At 39.1% G+C, this 12,364-nt stretch overlaps 1 protein-coding gene across 1 annotated transcript in view; it reads right to left on the reverse strand.

Annotated features, from left to right (window-relative positions):
- Positions 1-6,015: 6,015 nt before the first annotated feature.
- Positions 6,016-12,364, reverse strand: part of EMILIN2 (elastin microfibril interfacer 2) — an 89,338-nt gene continuing 82,989 nt past the window's right edge. The window contains exon 9 of the mRNA XM_040354030.1: positions 6,016-6,669. Coding sequence (XP_040209964.1) covers positions 6,332-6,669 — 338 coding nt within the window. The 3' untranslated portion in view covers positions 6,016-6,331. The remainder of the gene's footprint in view (positions 6,670-12,364) is intronic.

Below are 12,364 nucleotides of genomic sequence, written 5' to 3' on the forward strand. Positions count from 1 at the left end.
GACTCTTGGATGTAGATCTTAAAAAACACAACATACAGGGATATGGGAAATTATTACGTACACCCACACAGGTTGCCCTTGATGGACTAATGTCTTTTTTCAGCCTTACCTATTATGTAACATGGTTGTAAACCTCTGAAATGAAAAATTAAAGTATATTCTCATACAAAACGTGAACTTGCCTTAGCAAGTGAGAATCCTGACAGCTCTCTCCTTCCTCTGTTCCCTACATGAGTCACTTCTGACAGTTTTTCCTGACACAACAGTCCATGGTGATGGCCCGTCCCCTTTCCAGCTCACAGCAGGTGACTGACAGGTGTGTCTAGTAACTATACTCAGGTGCCAGATTACACTTAGCTCTCTGCCCTTTGCAGCGTGCCATATCAGATCCCTGCGCCTCCCGAAGTTGAAAAATACCATCTGATCTGGGTACTTTAGAAGGCTGTGGAGAGGAGGGGGTGGGAGATAAACGGGCGCAACTTTCATGGGAGGATTTTGTTCATCGCTGTGTACCAACTAAGGCTAGTCACTTCACTGGGTTTATTAATCGCTTTAAATATGGTTTATCAGACCTCCAGCTATTTATTCTCCAAAAACCTTTCCACATTTTTAAAATGTTCCATAGTTTGCAAGTCATAAATGATGTAATTAACGCATCAGTCTGGGTAACCTAATACACAGAGAAAATACTTAACGATGCACAACAAATTATTCGCCAACTCATTTTCAGAATAATTAATTTAATAACATATCCCAAATTTTTAAAAACAAATGTCATCATTCATTTTCAAAGCCAAATGACCAACATCTTGTAAAATAAAGTCAACTTTTAAAAATATCAAGCTCATACACAGGACAAAGTGACTGTCCAAGTTACAGTAATGATTGATATCTGTTTACAGTAAATGCTTAACATTAAAGAGCAAGTTTTACATAATGGTCACATATTTTGTAGGAGGGATTAAGAAATGTCACATCCATGTGAAATTAATGATACAGACAACATAGTTTCAAATGTATGTCCCATTACAGTTAATTAACTCATAAAAATTGTAAGAGTGAATTACTCAAAATTAGAGCAAATGATAGGCCTTAGTTGTGGAACAGATAAAATAAGTGTGTTTTTCCTACAATGATGACTAATAATGTAAATAACTAACTTAATTAAATAACAAGTTAAATGCTCATATTTTTACATCAAACCTCCGAAAATAATTTCTCTCTAACATATGTGAAAAACCAGTTGAAGTCTTATGGAATTAAAACTAAAAAGTGCAAAATACTTCTCTGTGCAGTAACCCATAGCAACCAGTTAAAAATGTACTCTACTCTGACCTCTACAAGATCACTTCTAATTTCCTGCTGTGTGTTACTGTCCTAAAAGGAGATCTCCAAGAAATCTCTGGAAGGGACAATGGGAGGAATGTGTAATATGTTTATTACACTTATCCCCATGCTGTTGAAATGCGGCTCTGTAAAAACAGTGCCAGGAGCTCAGCGGTTCTGTTTGCTTCCTGTCGATGCACTTGTTGATTTCCATCTCTAGTATATGAATGGAATTAGCCACTACAAATGGCAGTCTCTTAAACTTGCATTGCTACATCTAATTCCAATCAGAAAATTGCAGGTACAGCTAAGGCTGCGTACACACAGTCGGTTTGGACCGATGAAACTGAACTTCGGTCCATTCTCATCGGTATGGACCGACCGTGTGTACGTGGCCTAATGCTATCACTGCACTACCAGTCCAGGTTTTTGGGACCCTGTATCTGGGAAAGCAAGGTATGTACAGAGGTAAGTGATTAAATTAAAGATACCATCTGCTGCCCTTTCCATAGATCATTTTCTTTTAGGAATAAGTACTTTGCTTCTTGCACTTCGTATTGAGTAAGGCTGATGGTGACCAGCAGGATTCAGCTTCTAAGCTGGTGTCAGACTGGCCATTAAACCAGCAAGCAGGTCTGCTTTAATAACCTTTTAGGCCTGATTCACACTTATGTAGGTTGCAGTTTTCATATTGCAGGTGCATTTCGCGTTTTTCATTACACGCTTTTGATCCATTGAAGCCTATGGAACCAAAAACCAGAAAAAAAGTCCCTGGCCCTTTCCATAAAATGCACAGATGTGAACTACATCCATAGGAAACCATGTTAAAATGGTCCGCAGTGTGTTTCTGCAAAACTGAAAGCGCACAAAAAAATGCATAGGTGTGAACCAGGCCTACAATGTTGGCGGTTCCTACATAACAGGGTCTACATGTTCAAATCTACTTGTAATTAGTTATTTGTAGTTGATATTTTATTGAAGAAAAAGTGGAAAAATGTATAACGAATTCGCATTGATATTGAAAAATCTGTATTTTACTTATTAAACTGTTTGTGACCTGGCACAATGCTTAAACTGTACATCCAAGTACAAAGAATGCAGACAGTTATCAAGGCTGCTGATTTAAAGATTGCAGCTTAACAACTCATTAGGAGCAAGTGGTATCAGACCTGGTTTGCATACATCTGGTTATGGGTAGAAAATCCATGCATATATGACCTGTATGTATTTCAATGATATTGTTAAAACTTAAAGAAGGTACAGTGCCTTACTCTCAAAAATGTTCCAGTGGCACTTTTAATATTCTTATATAATTGTTTACATTAATGTACATACAAATCTATTTTCACAGCACCTTTTTATATGTTTAATGTGTGGTCATGTGACCATAAACAATCTGTTTCTGTCCCTGCACAGATGACAGGGTTTCTTTATTGGAATAGCAGATAGACAGTGTCGTCGATTGGACACCGGCACGGACTTGCTTAAATGGGGAACTGGCAGGATCAACAGGTAATTGTTTAATATTAGCAAATGACTTATAACTTAAAGAGAACATCAATGTGATTTTTAGGGACAATGCATGTATTGTTAATTATATTTCACTGCAGTTTAAAAATAAATTATGTGGTTCTAAGCACCACTTCTTTGCAGATCATGCACTTTCTGAAGTGGGTCACTGAAATTAACAGCACAACATGTGAAAAGCTCAAAAACTAGCTTAATACAAGGTTATTATTATAATATTTTTTTTATAATATGTTACAGGGCAGAGATTGGAAACACATGCCATACGTCTGCAATGTCACCAGTCTTTTGAGAGTTGGATAGTCCAACCCACAACATGGAACCTACACTACTCTTTCACAGAGTGAATCTGTTTAAAGTATTCTACTGCGCACCTCACATTATAAATATTATATTTAACTGTCTGGCCGTGCAAGTCTAATGGATTCAAATATTTAAGGCACTAATCTAGAACATCTATGTAGATCAGGTGCAGGGTTGCCAACTTTCAGTAAATTTACGAACAGTTTATAAAATCTGTACTTTTTGCATCTGTCCTTGAATGTCCATTGTGGACATATAGGCTGCATGTCTGTAACTGACATTCATGGACAAATGCAATAAAAAAGGATTTTGCAAACTGTTTGTAAATTTACTGAAAGTTGGCAACCCTGATCAGGTGTTCCTTTCTCATTGCAACCCATGCTTCCATCAAGTCTGTGATTCAAAGTCAGAGACCTCTAGGTCAGGCATCACTAATTGGTGGATCACGGTCCAAATCTGGACCGAGTAATTGTCCCATCTGGACCGCCTCAGTCATGCCACTTAGGAGCGGTTTCTCCCCCCCCCCCGCCATCATCAGTGTTATCCTCACAGCAGAGCAGACAGCACGAGGCAGGACAGTTCTGGACAGGGCGGGAGCTTCCCAAGTTGACTTGTCAAGTGTCAAACACCTGGTTGCTAGGATGCAGGGTAGTCTTAGCAACCAATCACCAGTCTGTTAACATGAAAAGCCTCCACCCAGATCAGCTGTGCCTCCTGCTCTCCGCCTGTGTATCTGTGTCAAGTAGGACAGTAAAGGGGCTTAGAAAATTGCTGTGAAAGGGGGAGGGGCACTGTAAAGGGGGGCTGAGACTAGTGTGAAGGATGGTGGTGGATGTGGAGGGAAGCCAAGAACACTACAGTGAAAGGGGTGATGTTAAGAAGGGGGCAAAGGACAGTAATGTGAAGGGGGAGGAGTTAAAACGACTGTGGTGGGGTGATGTGAAGGGGTGGCTGAGAACACTACTGGAGCAAGATGTGATGGGGGATAGAGGACACTGCAGTAAAGGTGGTGTGTGACGTGAAAAGGGCCATACGACACTACCATGGGGGGGCATTGGTGTGAAGAGGAACACTGCTGTAAAGGAAAGGGGCGTAGTGTGATGTGAAGGTAGGAAGAGAGCACTATTGTGGGGGAGAGAGGTGATAGGCACAGTGGTGTAGTGGTTAGCACTTTCACCTAGCAGCAAAAGGGTCACTGGTTCGAATCCTGACCATAACACCATCTGCCTGGAGTTTGCATGCTGTCCCTGTGTCTGCGTGGGTTTCCTCCAGGTAGTCTGGTTTCCTCCCACACTCCAAAGACATGCTGGTAGGTTTATTGGATTTGTCCAAATTGGCCCAATGACTGCACCAGCCAGCAAGACACTGGCTGCAAAAAGCGCCTTGAGGCGATTCATTTTGCATCTGTGGCTGAGAACCCTACTATATGAAGATGGGAAGGAGGCTGAGGACACTGCAGTGAAGGGGGTGTGTGACGTGAAAAGAGGCATAGGACACTACCGTTGGGGAAGGGGGGGGGTAGATGATATGAAGAGGGGTTGAGAACACTGCTGTGAAGGAAAGTGGTGGAGTGTGATGTGAAGGTAGGAAGAGAAGATCACTACTGTGAAGGGAGGTGAGCACACTGTGGTGAAGGGGGTTGTGATGTGAAGGGGGTCCGACGACACTATTGTGAAAAGGGACTGTGATGTAAAGAGGGGATCTTGACGTGAATTTGGTGTGCAGGGGGTACCAAGGACTGTGATATAAGAGGAAAGGGGGGGCTGTGATGTGAAGGATCCAAGTCATTGCACACAAATTTCACTGACCTCTGAATTTTCTCTGAATTCAGTAGCCCGCTCTCGGTAATTAACAATTTCAGCAATGAAAACTTACATATTTTTCTCCTTTACAGGGAATTGGAGAGGCAGCACTAGCAGCAAATTAGGAGTCCTGCAGTGAACATGTACTGACAGGAACACGTCAACAGGAGGAGAGAGCAAGGTGAGCAGAGGATATGAGCTTATCAGTGTGCTACTGCTGCCATGGCCAATCACAGGCTGCGGGCAGGGATGTGAACAAGCTGTACTGCTCTAACAGAGAAAAAGTCAGGTCACCAATCTGACTGTGTTGTCTGGCACACTGTCTAAATCCCAGAAATGGATAGACAGAAATACAAATTCTTTGGCAGATAAAAACAGCAGCCATATATATCCATCTGTGAATTTAGCCATTTGCCTGGAGTTCAGCTTTAATGTACAGATTCAATTGAACAGTCTTCAAGAGGCAATTCATTCGTTTAAAATATAATAAGCAGCTCATCTTGCTTCCAAAAGCAGAAAACAGTGAAAAAAAACTTGGAAAAAGTTACATGTACCTCAGAAAAACAAATCCTTAATCATGGGCATTCTGTGGCTTTCACCATGCATGAATTTAATAGAAGTCCCACGTTTTTTATATAACACTTCCTTTTTTGAAAGCACATGATGTTTGGTCATACCAAAATATCTGTTACTACGATAAAAAAAAAAAAAACATTTCTACACTCTTTAACAAGAACACCATTTCATGGAACTTCAGCTTCATGTGCAAACCATTATGAAAAATAAAATAAACTTGGCATTTTCTGACCTACACACAGGTAATTTACCTTCTAGTGCTCAGTAGGTTCTCTACAGCTTCCAATGACACCCTGCAGTGACATAAGGCACTTAACAGAGGTATGCATAGTTTTGTATGTAGCCTTTGTGAAGATTTATTTTTGTAAAAAAACAACTGTTTTCCAGAGCAGCACATTTAAATAGACAAACTAAAACATGCAAAGCCATATTAAATATTATATATTTCTGGACCCTGGCACAAAGTAGGACAGTAAAAAAAAAAAAAAAAAAAAAGGACAGTAAAAAATCTAAAAACATGCAAAAATATTTTCAGTGGTAAAAACAAAACATAGAAAAGTTAAGAACAGTACACAAAGTTGACTTAACAAACTTTTAGAAAATATTTTGCTGTATAAAAAGGTGTTGAAAGCATTGCAAAAGCATTTTTTAGAAATATATGAATACCGAACGGTAGAGCACATATTATACATTCACTCACAAAATAAGTACTTATTTGCAAATAGTATATATTAACACTTCAAATTCATTTGTATTGAATGTCTTTTCTGAATGTCTCTTCATTGGAGAGGAGAGAGCTATCTCTGAAAGGAAGATGGGTATAAAAAGATACCACTAAATGTAGAATACATATCATCAGAGTCTGAACTGGCAAGCTTGCCTCCTGTTAAGACAATGCCGACTTCATCATCAGCCTTCAAGTGCAGAACGAGGTTAAATGTCCCCACACCACCACAAATTTGTCTTCCCGGTCTGAGGTCGCTATATTCCAGAAGCTCTCTTCTGTATCCAGATGTATGCAACTGTGCCACACTGACATTAGACACAGACAGAACAGCCTCTATGTAATTTTCCTGCTCTGGAGTGAGGACCGCAGTGATCAAGTATCGACCCTCAATGGGAGCTGTGAAGATTCCTGCAGTAAAAACACAGTAATTCCAAATTACAATCATCTTTCATTTACATAGCACCAGAACATTCCACTAGACTTTATAAAAAGCATTGAACCACTGAACTCATTTTGTAAACCTTACAAGAATTTAAATCTAATTATTCAAAACTACGGAGATGGGGACATGTGACATAACGGACTACAAGACCACTTATACTTATTTTATAATTAGTATAGAAGCAGAAGGAAACAGACTAAAGCCTAGTACACACAATGAGATTAATCGGATGAATGATTTAATTTTTTTTGAACACTAGCCTCCATATCGAAAACTAATAGGTTAAAGTACGAAAACTCTCATACGACCAAATAAAAATTGGGAAGTGATGTAATGTATCTGTTTTGTATTTTTGGACGAAAACTGTACAGATTAAAAATCGTACCATCTGGTATCGTACTAGAAAAAATTTCGTGTTTGTCCCTTCAGAAAATTTCTGACATAAGCTGTATACGAACGATCAGATTATCCTACCATCGCTTCGAAAGTGGTCATTTTTGTACAATATTCTAAACGTGTGTATGGGGCTTAAGGAAGAACAGAAAAACTTCATGCAGACAGTGGTCAGAATAAAAGAAAGTCAATGAGGAAGGAAAAAAGTCCAGAGATCCGCACATTATACAAAGCCCTCATGAAAGGAGTAGAAGCAGCCTCAGCCTAGACTCCGTTCAGACCATACCCCAACGCATTTCGTCCCACCCACTGGACTTAGTCTTGGGGAAAATAAAGTAAAGAGGATGGTGTAACGGGAGGGCCCATTGAATCCAGAAGCTCTCACAAAGTATGAGCCAGGAAATAATGGACACATCTTGGATTGCTTTAACATGGGTCTGTAATTCACAATATATTCTAGGAGATCTGGAAGAACTATTTACAGGTTGTTGATTCTGAACTCAACAGGTTAATTGAAAGAGTGACTCATTCAATGTGGGAACACAGACTGTTAGGTGTTAATGTCGTCTGTTGTGATGTAAATAAATATAGTATGGCTTCTGAAGTATCTTTCATTGTGTGGTGCTAATTGACCCTGTATTGTGTGAAGGGCTATTGATGATAAATGTGTATTGCAAGTTAACAGTCAGTCTAAAGGTCAGATGTCTGACTTATCAGCTGTAGTTAATTAGCTCATGTAAATTATGTCTACTAAAATAATGTGTATTGTATAGCAGGTGAGAGGAGCCAGGATTTCTACCTTGAGGGGTCATGTCTCGGAGTCACCTTCTGGGTAAAGGATTAGTTAATTAGCTCATGTTAATTTATGTTCTGGTTACCTCCTCTAACTGTATATAAGAGCCTGATTTTCTCATTAAAAAGTCTATTTGTTTTGAACCTCAAACAGAGCGGTGTCTCGTTTTTGGGGTTCGTTTGCCTGACTGTGGAGTGTCGATAGCTGTCTTGGGTTTGGAATGGAATATCTCTAATGGATTTAACCCCTGTCCCATTTGGGGTTCCGTTACAGATGGTAAACAACATCATTAATTACAAAGGTACCCCATGTTTGGTCTTAAATTCAATAACCTAAACAGAAAATAACCCCATAAAATTAGCTACACTTGAAACTACACTATGTAGCACGTGGGGCTGTATTTTCAGTGTATACTGCTCTAGAAAACACAAAGCATGGAAAACTTATAGTCAGTGATAAAGTATAAAAAAAAAAATAAGAAGAATGGGCGGTTACTCAGGGCCTCAGACTCCTACAAGGACCATTGGGATGATAATAAAATAAGAAGTTCTTCACTTCAGTAGTATTTATAGTACAGCTACACGATTCTGGGAAAAATGAGAATTGCGATTCTTTTGTATAAAATGAAGATCACGATTCTCAAATTTATTTATTTAAAGTTATTTTCAACAGAAAACTGAGCTTATGTGCTTAAATACAGTATATGTAAATCTGACGGACTGTTTACATGTTAAATTTTAAAAGCCGCAGCAAACCTGCTGACCTTACATGCTTGCTAATGTGAAAGTTCTGTCACATTAACAAGCATGTAAGGTTTGCTGCTGCTTTTAAAATGTAACATGTAGAGTTTGTTCCTCACACGGGGCACCAAAAAAAAAATGTAACATGTAAACAGTCTGTCAGATTTACATATACTGTATTTAAGCACATAAGCTCCGTTTTGTGTTGAAAATACCTGTAAAATCTAAAACTCCGTTGGGTGTAACAAGATGTCCGCTTGCCCCCTTCTCACTATCATTACTGTGCAGGAGTGTGGGGTGGAGCAAGATGGCGGCGACGAAATGTCACTTCCTGACGAGACAGCCGCCGCCGGGTGTACCAAGATGGCCGCGCTCCGGTGCTAGGCCAAAGCCGGAGACTTCCCTATGGCCGCACACGAAAATCGCGGGTCATCCAGCCTGGAGATCGCAAGGGGGGGGAAGAGATTGCGATTTTCTTACGATTAATCGTGCATCTCTAATTTATAGTGAGTCAATTTGAGTTTTTGACTTTTTTGCAGGTGTTCAGTCATGGCGGCCTTTGTATTGCTTTCAATTTTGATTTTGGTTCTTTAATGATGATCAAACAATCATACACAATGCATTTGCATACTCCAAGCACTTTTCCAATATTGTCTAGAAAAATATTAACATTGACAAAGAGAAATACTGCATATTGAATCATATGAATGAGCACAGGAGGCACAGCAGACACTAGTACTGTCAGTCTGAGAGGAGGGGAGCATTAAAATGTACTAAAAAATTTAAATACACTAACAAATTGAAGTCAAACTCCAGCTAAAGCTGCAATAAAATAAATATTTGCCTTTGGGTTTAATACCGCTTTAAAGTAGTAATGGTCATAACAAACCCACCCATCTCTAAGGGAAAACAATACTACAAGTTCTTCAGTTCACCCAACACTATAATATTTAAATTAAATAGATTTGTTTTTGGTATAAAAAAAAAAAAGAAGAAGCATACTTCAACGCAGCTGGTTCTTATGGGTTGCTGGGAATTTGGCAATTGAAGCTTTTTGAACAATGTTAAAAGCTTCTGCCTATTTTTAGGTTGAGTTCAACTGGGCTTTAATAAGCTGAGGAAAGTAAAATACATACTAGCCAATTCATTAGTGAGAGAACAATATTTAACTCTTTCCTAGAGATCTGTTTGAAATCTAGATGGAAGAAAACTGTTCCACTTACTTTCTCAGTACATAACTGCATGGTACCAATTTCATGTCTTATGGTATATACAGTTTAAAAGACTGCTAAATACCAAGAATCAGGTTTCCTGAATAAAAGCTGTTCTGCGGTAAAGTAATAAAACACTACATTTTACAATATTAAATTAAAGAATTTAACTACACATAATTTTATCAGGTAATTTTAGAAGAAGGACAAAAATTTTCGTTAGTTTTCCATGGAAAACTGGAGTACTTTAACTGTACATTGTGTGCAACAGGGAAAGTCAGAAATAGTAAAGTAAACTTAAAGAAAAAACATCATGGATACCAAGAAGGCCATAGATTTTGGAAAAAACTGCAACAAAAATGTTTTAGCAGTTGTTAGGTCAGCTATTTTGTGATATTACAAAGAACTTAAATTTAAAATATATGACCATATATATATATATATATATATATATATATATATATATATACACACATACATATATATACACAGTATATTTACCTATATAATTTTCAGCACTCAAAATTATAAAAAAAAAGGCTAGATTAATATATTTTTTGTACATTTACAGTTTACCGTATATAAAATCTGCTATATCATTCAAAAATACAAAAACGTTTTATAAGGATTCCCAAAAGTGGAGATATGGGAGATAAAGATGGTATTCTAGGAAGGTATGGTGCTGCATTCTGTTATATCCCATAAACGCCTATTCACTAAATTCATGAGAAAACTTCTGTCTGATATTATTATACTTATATGAACCTAAATGGGTAATAAACACAGAACCAGAAAAAAAATGCCAAAAAAGTCAGAGACTTTATAAATATACAGTATACTATTGGCACCATACACCATTTTTTTTTTTTTTTTACATAAAGCTAGTTCAACAAAACTGTTAATAAAAATCAGGAAAAGCTTCAAAAGTGGAGATACTCCCAAGAGCTAGAAGGGGTTACTATTTTGTAAAATCCAGGTCAGGTAAGGCCTACATATTTATATTAAATCATGATTTTAATTGAAGTTTCCAAATACATTAAATGATGAATCATCAAATAACTGTGTCTTAGGAGGGTTTCAAAATAGTTTACAGATGTTATCTCTGCCAAATATACTTTATAAAGTCCATATGTGATCATGGGAGACAGCAGGAATGTTTCCAAACTGTATTGTGTGGGGGTGCTCTTTAGGGGACCCATATAACAGAATATGGCCAACATTTTTGCATACAATTTTAAGGTGGAGTGGTTTACAGTAGTACAGTCTAAAGAACGCTCATAGAACAAAACACAAGTAAAGTGGTTCTAAATGCAGAAGGTTTTTAACCTTAAATTAATTCTCTGCATGAAGGTAAAAAACATTCTGGGTGCAGCTCCCCCATTTATACTTACATAAGCCCCATCTCAATCCAGCAATGTGCACGAGAGCAGCAGCTCTCCCGGATCTCTCTCCTATTGGCTCACAGAGCAGCAGAAGCCATTGGCTACTTTTGCTGTCAATCACAAGCAGTGGGCCAGTGAAGAGAGGGCGGGGCCTGAGTCGTGCCCTGTGTGTGAATGGACAATGTCCATTCATGGGAGTGCAGCTTGAGAGCGAGCCTATTCGAGTGACCCCAAAACAAGAGGCTCGGGGGGGGGCAGAGTCAAGACTGCCAGAGTGGGACGCAAAAAGAAGAGAATTGGGGCTGCTCTGTGCAAAACTATTGCACAGAGCAGGTAGGTGTACAACCTTTGGAATCTCTTCAAACACATATCTTGAAATCTATCACTTTAACCAAAGGCGGCCTGTCAAATAGGGGCGCCGCCACCCCCTACTCATGTCTCCGGCCCTTTTAGGACACCAGGCGCATGAATTACAGCGGTGGGGTGTTTTTTTGAAGCACCTGATTAGAGCCAGAGCCTCTATTAGGCTTCAGAGTAGGGTGGGCTCGTGGCGCAGAGCATTGCACCATAAGCCCCCCCAGGTGTTATAAAAGTGAATAAATAATCGCTATTGAAACACTGATGCTCAATCTGTCCAATCAGAAGTCTGAGACCCGTTTTCTGATTGGCCAAAAAGTCCCAATTGGCAGTTGAGGAGGAGGGAGGAAACAGAAGCCTCCGCATTACCGTGAGAGCAGGGGAAGGGGAAGCTGCTGTGCCACCGAGCAGGGGAAGCCGTCGACAAAGCCTGAGAGAAGTGCTGCCCACCATAAATGGGGTAGATGCTCCAAAAATCGACCGGGGTGGGTGTCGGGAATGTTTGCCACCCCCCCAAAAAAAAAACACAGAAGTTTTCAGCACCTCCCATCCTGCCCAAATGTTTAGGCAAAGCTCCAATGGTTTCTGTTCATGTCACAGCTTGTCTGGTCCTTCCTACCCACATTCATTCCTGTGCATAATGGAGGGACTGAAAAAAAGTTCCCCCTGATTATTATAGAGTTTACCATTTTCTATCAGCAGTCACCTGGAACAGTCAATTTGTAGATTTTTTTTTCACCTAAATGATGCTGACAACACTATTTACAGCTCAATTTTTGACAGAA

The sequence above is a fragment of the Rana temporaria genome, chromosome 5, assembly GCF_905171775.1.
Source record: "Rana temporaria chromosome 5, aRanTem1.1, whole genome shotgun sequence".
Lineage (NCBI taxonomy): Eukaryota > Metazoa > Chordata > Amphibia > Anura > Ranidae > Rana > Rana temporaria.